Below are 21,154 nucleotides of genomic sequence, written 5' to 3' on the forward strand. Positions count from 1 at the left end.
ATGGTGTGGGGATTTATCACATACTACGGTGTAGGACCTTTGTGTATGGTTGATGGAAATATTACGGCTAGAAAAGATATCCAGATACTGGATGAACATTTATTGCCTGTACTGGCTCGTCATTTTTCCAGTAAACCATTCCGATTTCAATATGATAACGCATCTGTCCACAGAGTCTTTGTTGTAGATGGTTTTAAATGTCCTGTGCAGCTTAGTAAAGTGTGTAGAGTCTGTTAACAAGTAACCACCCTAAACCTGTGTACGTGTTCCGTCGGTCCCCTAATGTGTGTGTAAATACTGTGGTTGGTGTTGTTGTAAAGGTGCTGTTGTCTCCACTTGTCCTTTATCCTGCACGAAAATGATTTTTCTTTGATATCTGGAGTGCTTTACAACAGCTTGTTGATGTATTCAATCTTCAAACATACTCTGCTTAATTGTGGCTACTTGATGTATTTGATTGACTTACAGTATCAAGGTGTATACTTTGCATTTGCAATTTAAGGAATTTATGAGATTCCTTAAACACTTTCCTATGTTGACATTTTCATGCCCAAAATATGTGTTGTTACAATATGTTTCCTGTATTTGTCATGCACAGTTACTTTTTGGATCAGTATATACACTATGTGAGTTTTTGCACAAGTTGTATGTATATCTACTGTATTGGAAATAAATATGCAATGAGATAAAAGTGGGAAGATAATTTAAAATTAATCATGTGCATTATTAGGTTTTTTTCCTTAAAATTAAATGTTATCTAATACAGTATAATACTAAAATACTACAACATGAAAAGTCAAACAGCCTTCAATGCAAACAGGATATTTGTAAAACATTATTATGTGACAGCTGAACATTCTGCACCTTTATTGTGGAATTTGGGTTGTAACCATTGTAAGAGATTTGTGACGCAAAGCACAGCAAAGGAAAAAAGTTAAGATCCAATCAAAATGCTATTTTGATTTGCGTTTGTAAAAGGTCTTGGGGATTATGTACAGTACAAGGTCTGTGTTGTTTTAGCTGGACCATGGGCACAACTGCAGTTTTTTTTTCCCTAAAGCTTTCGGAAATACGTTTTAACTAACATTTTACTATTTTATTATTTCCTGTTTTTTTCATGTTCATTACTAAACCTGCACTGCAAGGCAATTATACGAATAGCATTTGATCGTTTTGCTAAATCCTAGCAAAATATGTCGTACAAACCTATTTCCACTAGTGCGTGTAATGTTACAGCCCAGCCTGAAATGGAGGTTGTTTCCTCATAGAATCACTGAACTGGCGGCGTGGGTTTGGCCCGACCCTGCTGAGCAGCTATGGGCTACAATGCAGGTGAGAGCTGACGTCAAGCTACACCAGCTACAATGACACTGCACTGAAATATGTGAAGATGGCAGTGTTTTCTTTTGTCTATGAGCTTTAGAATTTAAAATTAGAAGCGTCTTTCTCTTCAAAGCGCGGCTGTAGTCAATGGAGCGACGTGAAACACGGTATGGAGACTCGTTGTAAAGATGATGCTTGAAAAGAAGAAACGTTTTGACAGATCCAATTAAATCGCCTACCACCTACAGTAGGGCGGCCGAGGAGGTATACCGCAGAAGAGCTTCTACAAAGCCCCAATAGAAACCTAGGTGAGACTTTTTAATATATATAAACTGCTTTTTACTTTGTTTTTTAAATACAATAATAGATATAAACGTATGCTCCTTTTGACATTTTTAAGATCTCGATTGTTTAAGCTTTCCGGGTATATCTGTACCTGTTTATATATTCGTTTCGCGATTTGTAAAATGTATTTTTTTATTTAGTGAGTGTATTACAAAGACTACGTAGACAAGGGCGGCTGTTTTATATATAATTATTTATGTTTGTACTTATTTGAATTCTAACGAGGGACCAACGTAATTCGCAGTGTTTAATATAAACAGTTAGCAGAAAGCAACCTGTTTCATACAAATACAATGTAAATAATATGCCTTGAGAACATTAAACAGGAAACACCCAAGGATATGCGCTTCCGCAAACGTAATTCGGAATGTTCAGAAGAAACGGTCAGTGGAGGTTTTAGCCATATATACGTTAATACATAGTAATCAGAATATATTTAGTTGGTGTGTATTAATTTTTCAACTATAACTTTTTCAATAGTTATATTTATAATTTACCATTTGCGTAACACAGTAATATTGTCCGAATACTTTAATAAATTGATCTGTTTTACTGGCTAAGAAAGTAACGTATGCGCAGTATTGTAAAACAGTTATTTTACAAGTTTTCAATACATCTTTGAATTCCAGTGATACTGCTGTGAAAATATAGCTCGTATGAGTTATTATTTATTATTAGTTGGCCCTTTACTTGATGTTTGTGAAACTAATTAAAATCAACTGTACATTTTCTTCACGCATAAATCCCAGTATATTCTTCAGTTCATATAGAGGCACTCTGTCGGTGCTAGTCGATTCAACATTTTTTGGCACTTCAGTTAATAAGAGAGTAATTACACACTCGTTGGATCTGAACGATCAGTGTTGTATTTAGATTAATATATTTATGTTGTATTTATATAATGAGATCATCATTATGGCTACTGCAGTTGTCATGACAATAAATGGATGGATGGATAGTTTAACCAAACTGCACAGTTTTATTGCCAGGAAAATCTGTACTGTCTGTTTGTTCTGTGCTTCGAATTAAAACACATTCAGTTTGATGTTTAAGGATTAAAGCAAAACAGAACAGCAAATGTTTATTTTAATACTCATCATGTATTACTTGTTTTTAAATGTATTGCAACTTAAAACATTTTTAAATGTATTACAGTTGTTTACAGTAAGAATTGTAAGTATTGAGACATAGTGTCATTTTTGCAGAGTACTAAAGAACTGTTTCAAATCAAAAGATAAATATAAGGCAAAAGTATAGCATTTCTGCCTTTGTTTCTGGGTATCATTTTGCATACAGTGCATATTTAGCTGTGTTAGAAATGTAATTCGTTGTGTTCAATCCCCCATTTCAGGTAAGCAAATGTATTGGAGCAAATTAACTAAAAGTAAATTAGTCTAAAGTTAGTATTTGGTTGTACCACCCCAATACGCATACTTTTCACTATATACAGTATATTTAGGGTTGTAATGTGCTATTTATTAGATTTGTTTTTCTTTTCAAAGAATGGCAAGTGATGACAGAGTGGCAATTTTGACGGAGGATGAAGAAGAACAGAAGAGGAAATATGTTCTGGCTGAACCATTCAATACCTTGTCTTTTGATCAGGTGTCTGGATCTCCTGTAGTCTCACCACCTTCAGAACCACCTTCATCTGCTGAGGAGGATGAAATAGATTGTTTAGAGAAGAGCTGCATAAAAATTGATAATCATCTCCTTATTTCAAAAGTCTTTTACTTCTTTTTTTATGCAGCTTATGGATCTTTACATCCTTTGCTACCAGTATATTACAAGCAGCTGGGAATGACACCAAGCCAGAGTGGTCTGCTCGTAGGGATCAGATATTTCATAGAATTTTGCAGTGCTCCCTTCTGGGGAGTGGTAGCTGACCGTTTCAAGAAAGGAAAAATTGTTCTCCTTTTCTCAGTTTTGTGTTGGATTCTGTTTAACTGTGGAATAGGTTTTGTGAAGCCTGCTTCAATGACTTGCACTCCAACTACAGTTCCAACCAATGCCACTGTTATGTCAACCTCTACCCTCCCTGTTACTTCAGCTTTAACGACTGCACCAAGACAGAATATAACCAAGAGCCGCCAGAAAAGGGACTTGTATGGTGAACATTTCCCCCTACCTTCTTTTCAGTTGGAACCAATTTTAATCTCCCGGCAAATCAGGAACATAAAAGCAAACATGTCCAGGGAAAACGAAACCTACCCACAGTCAAGTCCTGCCAGTTCTACTACCAGAACCACAACTCAAAGCACAATAAAAACCACACATGGAAACAGAATTGATTATAACAAGGACCAAGTAGAGACTATTTTTCTCTTGATTCTTTTAGTAGTAATAATTGGTGAGTTCTTTAGTGCCCCTGCTGTTACCATTGTGGACACTGTTACCTTGCAGTATTTAGGCAAGCACAGAGACCGCTATGGACTACAAAGGATGTGGGGCTCTCTAGGCTGGGGACTGGCCATGCTTTCAGTTGGCATTGGGATCGACCACACACATATCAAGATGTTCATTGAAGGCACGGGCTGCATTCAGCCTGATTATAAAAACTACCAGATTGCTTTCATTGTATTTGGAGTCCTAATGACGATTGCACTGATAGTGACCACACAGTTCTACTTTGACAATAGCCATTATAAACAAGAGAAAGAAGAGGAAATTGAAATCCCACAGGTTGCCCACAATGTTACTGCTGCAGGCAGCTCTGAAGACACCAGTTCTACCACTGTTTCTACCAGCACAAACCGTGGCCAGTTCCATTACAGAGATTTGATTGTACTTATGTGCAGTGTGCGTTATGCCACAGTCCTCTTTGTTGCCTGGTTTATGGGTTTTGGCTATGGCTTTGTGTTCACATTTCTCTACTGGCACTTGGAGGACCTGAAGGGGACAACAACACTTTTTGGTATTTGTTCTGTGCTGAGCCATATATCTGAGCTGGCAGCCTACTTCACCAGCCACAAGCTCATTGAGTTAGTTGGACATGTCAGGTATGTTTTTAACATTAAATATTTGAGATGGCAGCTCTAGTATCACTTAGATATTTAGATATATATGTTAAGTGATAGTACTTTGTAATATCGCTTAATATCAAGTACATTTTGTAAATAAATATTTTCAAGTTCATAAGAAAGCTGAAGTTTGAATATTGCTGAAAACACTAAAAACAGTATAATTCAAAAATGTTTTGTTGTAATTATTACAGCACAGTTGTGGTGAAAATTATTTCCTTAAAGACAAACTTTGTTCAGTGCACTCTTATTTGAGCTGCAAGTCAGTCAAGCCTCTTTTAATGTTTGAAATATGATACACTATACATGGCTTTAAAGACATTTTAACAATATCTAAAATAAAATGATATGTTTGAATAACTATTTGTACACAATTACTAATAATTCTGTATACTGTATGTAATTATACATGAACATAATCTTGTTATACAACTCTTTGCTTAGGAAGCCCTACAATTTACAAGATCTTATTGTCTCGTGCTCTCTGTATTGTACACCATGTGTGACCCAAACACCACATGTTATGCTGTATTCAGCTGGATCAAATGGATCTAGGAATATTTTACAGTACGCCTGATGTGTATCTGTAGGCTATGTTTATTTAATCAGGACCATTGTATATGAGTAGTTCAAGTAGGTAGCTGCGTCAGCATGTGTAGGCTGCAAAGGAACAAGTAAAGATTTATTCCATGATGAAAAGAGAAGAAAATATACAACTTTTCGCTGTGGAGCCTTCTTTAGGTATGAAAAAGAGAGGACAGTCAGCAGCTAATGAAGCAAGGGAGAACAAAAGCCGGGAGTGGAGAGGAGGCGGGAGCAGGAGAGAAGCAGAATGAACAGGGGTGGTGTGAACAGAAGAGAAAACCTGCAGATGAATAGAGAGGATTAGAAGGAAACAAGTCTGTCATTGAGAGGCAACAACAATGATAATGATAGATTTGAAAATAAAGAGTTAATCTTGTACACTGGCTTCCTTAAATCTCAGTGTTCATTAATTGAGGGGAAGGCAGAATGCATTTTTAAACGAGAGATTGAATAGATAAACTGCAGATTAATAAATTTGTATTTTATCAGATTCACAGAGCACACTGAGAATTATTCACATACTTTCTGGATCACAATACTAGGTTTTCAAGGTCTCAGAATAAAATATGAATTTGTAATCCTGTAATCCCTAGACAAACTAATGATGAATTTGCAGACTGTTCCAATTTTATTTCTCTTTGTTTTACAGACATTGCAAAAATGAATCTCCAGGTCAAGATATTCTCCTTGACAAATTAACTTGCATGTAGAATATTATAGATCTAATTCTTCCAAAATGTTTTGTATCTTGGCAGTGACGCAGGATTAGAGGAAACCTACATGTTGCATATGTTATCTGTTAATGCGTCCATTTACCTATGACTTTTTTAAAACTTCTTTCAGTATATCCAATTGTGAAAAAGAGCTTTGGTGATGTATTTAGCTGAACATACTAGAAATACAATTGAGGTCTACTTCTTGATACAGACCTGTTAAAAGCAAACTAATATCAGCTCCAACTAATATTTTTCATTATAGAGCAATTTATGACGTGATGTCCTGCAAACTGAGGATTTGTTTGTTTATTTTGCTTTACAAGAGTTTTGTTTATAATCTCGTTATTGAATTATGCATAGATACAATCAATATTTGAATTTTCATATTGTAAAAATTGAATTTGTAAATGCTACACACCAGATCATGATTTGTATTCATTATTGCATAAAATTAGTAGTGGGAATGTCTAAAAGTCTCTTTTGGAAGAGCAACTAGCAGCAGTTGTGATTAGTGTCCAATTAGTTATTAGCAAGTTTTTAGCAATTTTTGAAGTCTGGTGCTTAAAAGTCTTCACAATAAATAAGCTTTGTAACTTGTACTGACATTCCGCATTTTTTACATATTACAGTAATGCAGTTGCTACTAACCCAGTATTTGTCTTAAATACAAATAATATTTCACCACAAAACAGTGTTTGAGGCGCTCAACATAGCTTAATCAGTTTTCAGCTTAAATAAAAACATTTACATTAAACACAGAATGATTAATTCTGTGTGCAGTATAACTAAATTTGATATCACATGTCAGCATGCACTGTTTTTGAATCTCTTTTCCATTGCAGAGTATTGTATATTGGTTTGGCCTGCAACACCGCTCGTTATCTCTACATCTCCTATCTAGAAAATGCTTGGATTGTTCTACCCATGGAAGTGCTTCAAGGTAAGAGAAAACATGTAGCTCAGACTATAATGGAAAACATTACATTTATTTAATTTTTTAGTATCTTACTTTAGCACTCCACAGTGTGCTACATTGCACACGTGTGACTCAAATGCGCAGTAGTTCTCCAGCAATACCATCTAAATATATTAAACTCTTCCAGCTACATCTTTATTAGTAATAGCCAGAATATTTATTAAGGTTCTTCGTTGTAGCCTAAACCTAAATGTGGAAGTGTTGCAACACCATTTCTAAATAAAATATTGTAAATGACTGCAAGATGTTGTACAATTAAAATGTTGAAAATTTGCTAGTATAGACTTTCTCATTGTGTTGGAAAATATAAGCTTTACCAATAAGAGGAGATCATTTGGGCCCATGTACCTCATTATCTCATTTATTTTTAGTTGCTAATCTAAGGTTCTCATCTAGTCATATGTTCAAAGAAGTGATGGTATCAGCCTCAACAACATGGCCAGGTAAACTGTTACTGACACCCTCAATCTACTATGTAAATGAATTCTTGAATCATGTCCTTTGTGGTTCAATTGTTTAGTGATTAAAAAGGTATAGGTATTTTATCCTATTAGTATACTTATTCTTGAGCCCAAGAATTAATAAGCTCACTCTTCACTGTATTGACTAAAAGAGCAGCAAACATCTGTATTTTGATTACCAGAATATTCTAAATGTGGTCTCACTACAAATGACAAGTTTTTGTTACCAGCAAGTGACAAGTCAGCACTTGTCTACATAGTCTTCTGCCTAGTGATTTCCCAGTCTTAGAATTCAATCTACTGTAGATCTTTTTGAATTCCCTTTGTACAGATCCAGCTATTCAAAATGAGAGAGGTATGTTTTTGTAAAACATGGTGTATGTACTGCAACATACTGCATGTTTTTTTTAAATAGGGTAATAGTATCCGGAAGTACCTTGTAAAACTGCCAGGTGGAGCTAGTAAGGGTTAACTTTTCATGTACAGTGCCTTGCGAAAGTATTCGGCCCCCTTGAACTTTTCAACCTTTTGCCACATTTCAGGCTTCAAACATAAAGATATAAATTTTTTATTTTATGTGAAGAATCACCAACAAGTGGGACACAATTGTGAAATCTATTGGATTTTTGAAACTTTTTTAACTAATAAAAAAATGAAAAGTGGGGCGTGCAAAATTATTCGGCCCCTTTAATTTCAGTGCAGCAAACTCACTCCAGAAGTTCAGCGAGGATCTCTGAATGATCCAATGTTGTCCTAAATGACTGATGGTGATAAATAGAATCCACCTGTGTGTAATCAAGTCTCTGTATAAATGCACCTGCTCTGTGATAGTCTCAAGGTTCTGTTGAAAGCGCAGAGAGCATCATGAAGACCAAGGAACACACCAGGCAGGTCCGTAATACTGTTGTGGAGAAGTTTAAAGCCGGATTTGGATACAAAAAGATTTCCCAAGCTTCAAACATCCCAAGGAGCACTGTGCAAGCGATCATCTTGAAATGGAAGGAGTATCAGACCACTGCAAATCTACCAAGACCTGGCCGTCCCTCTAAACTTTCAGCTCAGACAAGGAGAAGACTGATCAGAGATGCAGCCAAGAGGCCCATGATCACTCTGGATGAACTGCAGAGAACTACAGCTGAGGTGGGAGAGTCTGTCCATAGGACAACAATCAGTCTTACACTGCACAAATCTGGCCTTTATGGAAGAGTGGCAAGAAGAAAGCCATTTCTCAAAGATATCCATAAAAAGTCTCGTCTAAAGTTTGCCACAAGCCACCTGGGAGACACCCCAAACATGTGGAAGAAGGTGCTCTGGTCAGATGAAACCAAAATCGAACTTTTTGGCCACAATGCAAAACGATATGTTTGGCGTAAAAGCAACACAGCTCATCACCCTCAACACACCATCCCCACTGTCAAACATGGTGGTGGCAGCATCATGGTTTGGGCCTGCTTTTCTTCAGCAGGGACAGGGAAGATGGATGCAGCCAAATACAGGACCATTCTGGATGAAAACCTGTTGGAGTCTGCAAAAGACCTGAAACTGGGACGGAGATTTATCTTCCAACAAGACAATGATCCCAAACATACAGCAAAATCTACAAAGGAATGGTTCACAAATAAACGTATCCAGGTGTTTGAATGGCCAAGTCAAAGTCCAGACCTGAATCCAATCGAGAATCTGTGGAAAGAGCTGAAAACTGCTGTTCACAAACGCTCTCCATCCAACCTCACTGAGCTCGAGCTGTTTTGCAAGGAAGAATGGGCAAGAATTTCAGTCTCTCGATGTGCAAAACTGATAGAGACATACCCCAAGCGACTTGCAGCTGTAATCGCAGCAAAAGGTGGCTCTACAAAGTATTAACGCAAGGGGGCCGAATAATTTTGCACGCCCCACTTTTCATTTTTTTATTAGTTAAAAAAGTTTCAAAAATCCAATAGATTTCGTTCCATTTCACAATTGTGTCCCACTTGTTGGTGATTCTTCACATAAAATAAAACATTTATATCTTTATGTTTGAAGCCTGAAATGTGGCAAAAGGTTGAAAAGTTCAAGGGGGCCGAATACTTTCGCAAGGCACTGTACGGTGTTTGAGATGTCTGTCACCAGAAAACGCACGGTTTTGAATCCAGGTCAGTGGGAGAATGATTTTCCAATTACAGAATTAAAGCTGTATACTGTTTAGACTTTTAATCATTTTAATTGTGTATTACAGCATGTTAAACATTAAACTGATTTAAAAATTAGGTATATTTTATAAAAGGAAAATTGCTCAGTTGGACAAAAGTACTTCCACCTTCATAAATATTTTAATTTTGCATAAATATTTTATGCATCAAAGTCTTTAATTTGGGAATTTACAGTGGGTTGTAGTTTAATATAACTTGATAGTAATATTAATATGGAATCCTGTAACTAAGCTAAAATGTCACAAGTGGATGTTTTGGAAACATTATGACATTTGTTCTTTTAAAAAACCTTTCATTGTCCTTATAGTGGTAATGGGGAATGAAATGAAATGTAGCGCGCTTTGATGTAGGCAGTTCAGAGCCTAATCAGAGAATTACGTTCGGTTTGTTTCTTACATGGCCGAATACACAAACATATTCCACTATTATGCATTAATTGTTGTTGGCTCTGGTGTGTGTGTGTATCTGGATTAATTATTATAAGTGAATGGTTTCGTATTTATGGATTTCTTCATGGAATTCTTTAAGTTAAACAAAGGAGGGAAGAAGGGTTATTTTTACAATTAACAGTAACCGGAGAACAGCTTATCAATATGTTGAAACCCATATCATGATAGTAAAGACAGACGTGTTACACCTTGACCCACACGTTGTTTACTATGTTGTGTGGCTCTGCGGGAATTATTCTGTAAACTGAAGAGTTATAGAGGAGAAACGTTGTGTATTGCCTCTTTTTATATTTTGTAAGAACATTCCAATTTTAATGCAATACGGAATGTATTATTAATATCAATAATGAATGACCATGGATGAGCTGTAAACGGAAATGTTAGTCTTTTCAGCTTGGAATTTAAGTTAAGTTCACTTTATTGGCCATATACAATTTCTTGTATTAGGAATTTCTTTTCACATACCCCAACTTGCTCTCCATGAGACACACAGTGAGAGAAGCCTGGGGTCAGAGCGCAGGGTCAGCCATTTATACAGCACCCCTGGTACAGATGGAGTTAAGGGCCTTGCTCAGGGGCCCTACAGAGTAGGATTCCTCTGCTGGCTGTTGGATTTGAACCGGCAACCTTCTAGCCACAGGCACAGATCCTTAGCCACAGAGCCTCTGTACCTTTACAGCGATCCTTTTGGCTATATTTTTACATAGCTGGATGTGTAAAAATAGATTGGATTAATACATTGATTAAAATATTTCACATATACTTTGAAACCATACGGTATCTTATTGTACATACAGTAAATTTCTACAATATATCTGCCGTGTTTCAGTATATCTGTGGATCTAAAGAATTTAAAATCTGTCTGACTGTACTTTGGATCTTGTTTAACTGAGCAGAAATTTACCTTGCTCTCAAAAGCGGCTTTGTTAGAGTTTGTGTTAACACGCATCCTTTTGAATGGATTTTTATCACTTTTATCATCTTTGTCTTTGTGGGGGTGAGGGTTGAATGCCTGTCTCAGTTTATCATCTGATGTTTCCCCAGTAAACCGAGACTTAAACTTGCTGTCTGCCTTGCGACATTTCTCAGACTATTCTAAAGCACGGCGCAGAATAAAATACGCTAAACTCAAAACCTTGATGGACACCACAATTACCTATAATACAAACTACAGTACCGTAATACCTGTAGTACAAAAACTGCTAAAACTAGCAGCACGTGTGAATCAACGGAAAAATACTGACTCCACAAATCAAAGATCCTGAACAAGCCCCCAAATATGCTACATTCCCACTATAGTTATGGCAAGATGAAAGTGGGAAGCTGATTTTTTAAACATTTTTTTAAGAAAATCAAAAATAAGAAACAATTCCATGTTCCTGCCTAATGTAGACATTGCATGGCTTTAAAAGCTTAAACTTTAAACAGTAGAAAATACATTATATTCGTCATTGTATTTCCATTTACAACAGATGCAGATCTTAACATGAATCCAAAACCTTTTAAACAGAAGCTGTTAACTCTACTTCACACCTTTATGTCACCCAGCAGCTCTTTTGTTCATTTATATTATACTACGAATAAGTCCCTGGGGCATACCATCCAAGGTTTTGAAATGAAAAAAAATCTGACCTTTGTTTGGATGAGAGAAACGGGTACAGTATCTTTTGAGAAGTCGTGTACTGATTGCAATGAATCTGATTTTGACAAACCTTAAAGAGCTAATTATGTTTGAAGAATATGAAATCTAGTAGTTTTCTAGGTGGGAAGCTGACACGTTTTGTTTAAAATCTGTCTACCTGCTTCTTTCACGAATTTGTTATGCAAAATATTTTTGCACTTGATACACTCCGAGATCATGATTGATTTGACTTTATATTTGCCCAATTAAACTGAAACAGAAAAAGAAGATGTTCTGAAGTTAATTTATTTGGAATTTGATTCGTTATATTATTTGGTTAGTTAGTATTATTGTTAATTATTATTATGTTATTTATTATACAACGACTGACGTCGACACAGGTGCTGCTGCTTTGCATAGATTCTGAGTAATTTAAGATGAATTCTGCCAGAAGCAAGCCCTTTAAATTTTTTACATCTCAGTACCCCGCTATGAGAACCATTCCCATCCCTCAAGCATGTTCTACTCTACATAACAAACATTATGGGGTTTTGTGACCAGGGAGTTTCACAAATTAACTCTAACCCATTCATGTTGATCTAATTTAGCTTTGATCACGTTGTGATATTTTGAAATACCAAACAAATCAATATTGTGTTCATAATATTTTCTATTTGAGTTTTTAAGGAATTGTTTATTTGTTAAAGGAAAAGTTGTGCTGTGGGCAGGAACCAAACCCTGGCTTCCTAAATGCCAATGATGCACTGAAGGCATTGTGCCAACTGGCCACTTGACAGTTTAAGCTGTAGCTGTAAAGGAGAGGCAAAGTGTAATCACAAGTGAATGAGTCAAATTGATGCATATGTTTACAAAGAAAGTGTACTTCGGTAATACAGTTCTTAGAGCTATATAAATCTATTTAGATCCTTAAATTAATATTGTTATCAATCTCTTTAGATATGCGATTTCATATTATATTCCTTGTTTAGCGGATTATAAAATGTTCAAGTTTTTTAGCACGATAATGAACGCAAGTATTCATAGAAAAGGTTCAAACTTTATAACTTTTTATTAAGTTTATTAACTTAATATAAACAAAATGAGCACATCATTTTTCGTAAAGTTATTGAGTTCTGAAACATTGTGTCTCATAAATAGGTGTGTTAATAAGAATTATTATTGTTAAATTAATGCTGTTCAAAATAATCAGACACATTATAGTTTTAGTGGTCTTTTTAATGCTGTTTTGTTATTCTGGATTATAATTATACTGTAATATGTACAAATTCATTTTAAGGCTTGGTGTAAAGGCTTGTGTTAAAATTGCCCCACTGAATAAATTGTTTTGAATTGAATTAAACTGGTTGCACTGCTTTTAACTCTGTTGACAGTATTCAACAGTGGGTGAATGAGTTTGCTCATTTATGTTTTATTTCACCATTGGTGCAACTGTAGGGTTCATGTGACCTCTTAATGCTGGTCATGGACACAAGCGCCTACGTTCTAAGAAAAACTTGACTCAAAGGGAGCATCTCACTTCATTGTTTTACATCACCAAAACCACAAAACCTTTGCAGAAAACATTTTATCAATCGAAAAAGGACAAAAAACTAGAGCTTCACAAAACTGTTTTCAGAACCAAAAGAAAAAACGTTCATAGAATCTAACATGTCCCATGCTTGGCGTAGTTGCAAGAGTCCATGGTGTAAATCAATACCTACTTTTGATTCCTGCATCATATTTAATCATTTTGTACTAACAAAACCACATAAACATGTTATCAATCGAAAAAGGACAACCGGAGCTTTAAAAATAAATCCAAACTTCCAAAATGCATCGATAAGGTAATCAATAAACCAGCAAAACAAGACCGCAAAAGCAAAAAACAGCAAAAAATATGTATATCCCATGTTTTTAACTTATTCTAAAGCACGATATATATCCACAGAGCCTAGACTAACCCTCCTCCTGACCTGGAGGCTACTGATAGGTTATTGACTTTGTAATAGATATTTACAGGACCACCAGATATAAGGCGATCAGATTGGTAAAAAAAAACTCTGTCATTCATTTTATTTTCAGCCATTCAGAGCCCTTAGGGCGTGAGACTTCCTCTATTCCGCCTGGCTTCTAGCTGTCAATCATTGACTCAGAAAGGGTAATCAATCAGTTTCTTATCAGTGCACCTTTTTTAACACCGGAAGGCAAGTCTTCAGTTTTTATATAAATGCCTAACAGCAGAAAAAGGCTCTCTAGCAGTGTCTAAAGGTTTTTATAGCAATTGCAATGGTTTTTATTGTTATTGCTTTCGATATTTTTATGATTTATTCATTAAACTGTATGCAAGAAATTTCATTCCAGGTCCAGTCTTCACAAAACATTATGTAGAATTTTTTCAAATTGATCAATTTGTCCCATATTTTTATCCAAGCTTGTAGACACCTAGGACAATGTCTACAAAGTGTTTCCAGCTACCTGACAGGCCTAGAATGTAAAATTCTGACCTCTGAAGACCAAAACAAAATTTCTGCCTGGTGTTTTTTTTTTGTATATGTTTGTCTGCTGAGTGGGCACATTAAGAAATACAAGACAATTGACTGTTTACATTCAAAGCCAAGGGGGTAGCTTCAATTTAAGACCTGAATCAGGTTCCTGCTATGTTCTGGTGCAGATATATAACAAAATATTTAAGGGGAGGAAATTCCAGGTGGACATTGGCTAACATTCGCTACTGACAGGATTAACACTCTGCCGGTACAGAATGGAACTGGATGGAGACGGATATTATTTTTCTTGGCAGTTTATCTGAGAACAGCCTCACTTAGAACTCTGCATCCACAGCACACACATTCTCTCTCTACTTCCTGCTCTCCCCCTCTCCTCGTCATGTTCTCCCCCCATAACCAATCAGAAAGCACAGAGTCACAGTACGGTGAGCCTAGCAACCAATTGGACCAAAGAACTCCAAACAATTCAGAAACGCTTCAAACCGCTCAGCTGAAAAAAACACTAACAGGACCTAAGCTTACATTAATATCACTTAACAATGAATACGTTGTCATATATATAAAAACAAAAATAATTAATACACAATATTTACTATTTTATTTTTTAAGAAGTAGTCTTTCTTTGTCAGAAGTAAAATGTGCCCTAAGCAGGCCTTGAACCCGGATCACCAACGTACTTATATTACATTCTTCTTAACAAACCCGCTGCACCACCAGGCTACTCAGAAATATGGCTCAAACGAACAGCTTAAGAAGTTTAGAAAGTAAAGAATGTGTCAAATTTAAAATAAAACATGTTGGCAAAGAAAATTGACTATGGATTCTAAAAAGTTGGTATTTTCTTACTGCGATAACGGGCGCAAGAATTAATATTAGTATTAAGAAAAGGTTAAAACATAGCTTTTTACGAAGTATATAAACTTAATAGTCAGAATGAGCACATCAAGACTTTTCCAAAATAAACATAAGTGAAAGACTTTGATGCATAAAATGTTTATGAAGAAAGTGGAATACTGTTTCTAGAAAATGTTTTTTATTTAAACTATCACTACCAGCCTTGACGTTCAGAGACGTTATGCTCTTCTTATTTTTATGCTCCGTGCCCAAACTTTCCCTTTAGTTGCAAATTTCCATATAAATATATTATATTAAGAAAATTGAAACATCCATAGTAAAGAGATGTTGGTCATTTTGGCCAGCCAATCACATACCGCAGTAGTCTACTCGTGGAAATCACCGTATGGGTTTGTACTGCACATTTTGAATGTTTATACTGCTATTTTGGTATAATTTGTAAACCTGACTTGATATACTTATATGATATACTGATAAGGATATGGTATATCCTAAAATATTATACAGAACATACTGTGATAGAGTATTTTAGTACACTTATGTTAGAAAATGAATGGGTAAGTAAGGAAGCAATTGTTAGCCATGTTTAACATTTCAATTTCAGCTGCTGACATTTCTGATGGCTTTTGCAATCTATGTGAGGAAAATTAAAACCACAAAATCACCAACAATTGACAGTTGAAAGTGGTGATCTGTACCTCTAACATTATCGTTTGAATATTTACTGACAGAATTATTTTGAGGTCCGTGTTTCACATAGGTTAAGTTCATATACCTGATGTTGCTATACCTCCATCTCTTCCATTGTTCCCATCTGCTTGGAATGCTGCATATTTACTTATATTGTGTTCATAACCAAAGAAATACATTTGCAGTTTCTGATATTCTAGCATTAAGTATGTGATCCTGTGATATTCTCCTTTTAAAACTTTATAAGTAGCAATTATTTTGTTATGCAGATCCAATGTGGATTAGCCAATAGTGTGCTTTTACATCATGGCATGATAGTGTAGATTCACTCTTTCAACCTAACTACTTTTGAGCCACTTGTCTTTTAACATGTCTTTTTAACACATTCTTGCATTGAAGGTTCAGAGATGATTGAAGCAGGGGAATATCCCTCACTGACAGCACTGCATGCCACAAAGAAGCCGTAGGGGTTATGTGAACCACGAAAACTCTTGCAAAAAAATCCCACCTTACCCTTGGTGATACTTCAGTTAGTTAGGGATGCTTCAAGAATGTTCAGTTAGTTAACTGAACATCACCCCTAAGAGAATCTCTGTTACATTCAGATAGTGACATCACCCAGGTTTAAACCTGTGATCAAGGAGCTCAAGATGTGCTCACACAAGCACCTTTACTGGTTGAGCCACTATGAAGGTCTATATATTTTGTTTTTCTTTAGGATTCTTTGTGTGATTTTGCTCTGTTTATTTCCCTTGAAGATTTTCTATAAATTCTTTCCTCTTGCACTATAATTACCATATGTTTGAATTTCGTTTTTGTATAGTTTTTGCTATTAAAAGATTTACAGTGGCTAAGAAAATGTCATCATCCTTGTGTTGAATTTACATATTAACATTTCTAGTTGTTCAGCTTTGCATGGCATAGAGAATATTCCTAAAAATACCATAAATTCGGGGTCCTGTTTTGTTAGCAAAATTAAAATAGTTAAAATTATTCTAGAATATTGCACAAGCTGTGAATAACAGACTTAGTTTAAGGACATTTACAGATGGGTGTTTACAGATGTAGCCATTCCGAATGTATGGCATAACTCATTGCAACATTAAACTGCTGTGCTGCGCTATACAGTACCACAACGTAATTCAGTTGTGTGATTCACTGGTCAAAGATGATTGTGGTGCATAAGATGCTAGTGAAATTATTGCTTCAGTTATTATTTCTGTACTACTTTAAATTCACTTAATATGGAATATCAATATGGAATTATCTAACTAAATAGAAATGTTAGTAGCTGAAAATAAAAATAACCAATGTAAAATTATGTTTCTGAATGTTATTAATTATATTAATTTATGAATAAAAATACTGTTTATTATACATACTGTATGTAGCTGGTAGCAAAATAAATAAAAAAACAAGATACACAACAGTATTCCACCTTGATCATAAGCATTTTCTGCAGTATAGTCTTAAACTCTGTCACTTGCTATAATTATTTTAAAAAGTTTTGCCATGCTAATTCTAACAATATAAAGGTTATATACTTTACAATGTTTACATTTTTTTCCTGAATACTTTCTGTCATTATTGTTGTATATGATAATGAACTGCTTTTAGAAAATGGAAAAAGTATCCCTGGCTATTAATTTAACCTGTTTCAACAACTGATGCTTAGGTGGTATAGATCTTGGCTACTACCTGGAACTTGCTGGCTTTGATTCCCAGCCAATGCGCTTCTAACAGATACTCATTCTTTAATATAATAATATGTATGCTATACATATATAAAATTACTAGTACTGTCAATATAACATATATATTACAATATGTTACATTAATATTAAGTTGGGATGTTTCACAAAGCAAATCCCTGAATTTATAAATAATAGCCTTATTTGAGCGCTATGTGTTTTTTAGGTTTACTTAGGCATTGAAATAATCTATATTTTGTCTCAATGTAATTAGGAAACAGATAATTTTATTTTTGATTCTAGGATCATACTGTTTTTAGTTTCTATATACTTGTAAATACATACTATATTTACACTATATAATAAGCATACTTTATGTGTGGATATCAGTTCATGCAATTGATGTGTTTGGCACGTCGTGAATTGTATTCTTCTTTCACTTATTTGATTCACATGGCCAACATTTTAAAACTACAGTACATGCTGTAAACGAAATACTTCCTGTTTCTTTTTAAATAGACCATAAAGTCTCAGAATAAAAAAAGTTGGACCACCTTTAATTGCACAATCAATCCCATTATTTGAGGCATGCTTGCAAACTGAGTGAGAATTTTTGCCTGCAAACTAGAAGGTCATGGGTTGATTCCCATGTCTAGATTTTTGGTTTTGCAAAGCAATAGCAAACTGTATTTGGTTAAATCAAATTGTACATAAATTTAAGTACAATTATACTGTTAAGTACAGTTGTCCATTAACAGTAACTCCTGGAATTCATGTATGAATTGGTTTCATCATTTTGTTCTTCTCTTCACTGATAGCTGATGTATGGTGAATGTACTGACACACTTTGGTTTCTATTGCATCAATCCAGGTGATGAAATCTCAAATGTATATGATTGTGTTTTGTTATTAATTATTTACATATAAGTTTGTTAAATATTCACTTAATATTCACAGTATCTTAAGCCATTAGCTGCTGGCTGCACACAAAAAATGTTTCAAACGAATTAATCACTATTTGTACTTGAGGCATAATAATGTTTCTTTATTAGCCCTATACAATTTCTTGCATTAGATATTCGTCTTTTCACATACCCCAGCTTTTCTCCATGGAGACACAGACAGGGAGAGAAGCTTGGGGTCAGAGCACAGGGTCTGCCATTGTACAGTGCCCCTGGAGCAGTTGGGGTTAAGGGCCTTGCGCAGGGGCCCAACAGAGTAGGATTCCTCTGCCAGCCACAGGATTTGAACCAGCAACCTTCCAGTCACAGGCGCAGATCCTTAGCCACAGAGCCACCGCTCCACCCTAATTTGTCTGATATATGTCGGCATGTTTGATATAGCTCCATGAAGTTGGGCCCCCTACAAACAGCACAGTGAAACCCACCGCATTCTTTAGTGCTCCATTTGTGCCGGTTTGTGCCTTTGAAAATAGCATTTGTGCTGCCTCTGTTTCCGAGATACAAAGCCTTATTTTTTCAGGGGTGTGACATAACTCAACAACAAAAAATTAAGATCAATGATATAATGAAACCGTAAACGTTTGCATTTGCCTTGAGTTGGCCTTTCTTTTCTTTCCCTACCTCCCATGAGAAGTGAAAAAGAGGTATCTTTTGTGTGATCAGTAAAATTAATTTGGTCTACAATATCATACTGTAACTTAGCTAACAACTGAATTTTCTTTAAAAAGGCAATTCGAAGAATGTTTAAAGGTTCAATTTGTCTTTTGAGCTAAGTATTTAAACGGTTAAAATCAGTGACTTCCTGCATTAAAAGATCATTGGTGTACTATCTGTTTTATGCAAGCAAACACATAAACCCTGCAGCACTATGTGCCCTACTTGTATGACAAGGGAGTGTGTAGACTACAGAGTGGGAAAAAAAATAGAAAGGAAATCGTACAGGTAGCTCATGGTTTGTGAATGCTCTTTATATTTAACATACTGTGATGTAAAAAGTAATAAAAATGTCAATATAGTATATCTATTAAATTTTGTTTGGAAAAAGATTATCCCCATGAGGCTGGGCATTGGTCATGATTAGAAGCAAAGCATTTTGTGTGACAGCCCAGAATTCTTCCAGTGACAACCAATGCCTCACACTAAAGAGGTTACACTATGTGACTGTAAGTAATTCTTTGAGTCTTTATGTTTATAAAGCCGCTATGTATATTTTACATTCAAAACCTAAAATAAAATTGTGTTTTTTGTTTACTATTTATACACTAATATTAATTCTGTATACTGTTTAGTATGAAAAGGCTTAGGTAGGGACCTGAGTAAAAAAAAATCCATATAAAATGAAACGGTAAGTTTACACAAGTCCCAAAAAAGTGCAGCTCTTTCTCCAATGCCTGTCTCCAATTGTAATCCTGCTAAATTTGCACATCAAAGATGTTAACTTTTCACTTGATTTTATAAGGTATTACCTTAAATTATACAAAGATCTAAGGGACATTGTCACATTATTTCCTTACTGTGACTCATTAGAATAATTTTATTTACTTCACCAGAAAACCAGATGAATTCACCAACAATCTTTATGACATACACCAATGTGGATGCTTTAAGAAGTGAGCTTTGAACTAAAATTTAAGATTCTAAACAGAATCCATTTATATTAAGTGATTAACTTTAAATCGATTCTTAACTTCAAATATTACGTTTTAGTTTGTTCAATACTCATATTACACGACATTTGTCATTCTCAGGAATACATGTTTGTTCATTTGAACAGTAGTGCATAGGGGAACTATTCTAGTGACACATTCACAGCAGCCCTGACTGAAGTAAGAAGAGGAAAGTACAGGAATGGAACAGGCACAGTGGCTCTTGATTAAATATTAATTTGTGTTGACACAGGAGCAGTCCCTGGGTTTTATGTGTACACACCCTTGCTTAGGCTATGTGAAAGGAAATGTGAGCAATGTAGGCTAATTGAGACATCCTGTATATCAGAGGGAGTCAAACTTTATTTCATTTAAAGAAACTTTCTCATAACATCTATATTTAACAAAGCTTAAGACATTTAGAACTTTGCTTGTTCAGAGATTTTACCATAATCAAAATTAACAAAGATAATCGGATACATAGCATTTGCTTTGTATGTGTATAATTCTTTATATTTTTTTCTGTTTGGTTTTAGATTTAACACTTCTATATTAACACGCTGTAGATAAATACTTATCATAAGCTATAGAGCTATAGCTATAGATACCTGAGCAACAAAGCTAGAGAAAGACTTTGGTGGAATACTTTTAATAAGTAAAATGTTCTATAGATTTAATAAGAATTAGTATTTTTTCTTTTATATTACTGTTGTTGTACTCCTAAAATGTTTTATTGTATGTTGTACTCCTGTTTTGTTTAATGTGTTTATTCCATGTGTCTCTTAGACCCATCTTAAAACGCCTTATTTAAAGCAGATTATTTAAAGAATAACAGAAAAATTGATATTTCTTAGCTTAAGTAGGGGGGAGTGTAGTAATGTGATATATATATATAACTTTATAACTAATATTGGGAAGTAAAATAGTCCATGAGATGGCTCTACCCCCTTTTCCAAAGTTGTAGGAGTCACACGGCTGTTATAGTTTTGGCACCAGAAAGCAAAGTAGAAAATCAGGAAGATCTGGGGAGCTTGAGGTCAGTTGAAGAGAGCTAGCATGAGAGTAAGATGTTGGATCGTTGTAATGTTCTGTACAACCAACCTTTACTTTAATATATA

At 35.1% G+C, this 21,154-nt stretch overlaps 1 protein-coding gene across 2 annotated transcripts in view; it reads left to right on the forward strand.

The window, feature by feature from the left end:
- The first annotated feature begins 1,069 nt into the window (after nt 1-1,069).
- Nucleotides 1,070-21,154, forward strand: part of LOC102683332 (major facilitator superfamily domain-containing protein 6) — a 42,482-nt gene continuing 22,397 nt past the window's right edge. The window contains exons 1-4 of one of the 2 annotated variants that reach the window (XM_069196356.1): nt 1,070-1,631; nt 3,171-4,667; nt 6,832-6,929; nt 7,337-7,408. In XM_069196356.1, the coding sequence (XP_069052457.1) occupies nt 3,172-4,667; nt 6,832-6,929; nt 7,337-7,408 (1,666 nt within the window). In that variant the 5' untranslated portion in view covers nt 1,070-1,631; nt 3,171. The remainder of the gene's footprint in view (nt 1,632-3,170; nt 4,668-6,831; nt 6,930-7,336; nt 7,409-21,154) is intronic. The other variant, XM_006636734.3, reaches the window with a different exon arrangement.

This window comes from Lepisosteus oculatus, chromosome 12 (genome assembly GCF_040954835.1).
Source record: "Lepisosteus oculatus isolate fLepOcu1 chromosome 12, fLepOcu1.hap2, whole genome shotgun sequence".
Lineage (NCBI taxonomy): Eukaryota > Metazoa > Chordata > Actinopteri > Semionotiformes > Lepisosteidae > Lepisosteus > Lepisosteus oculatus.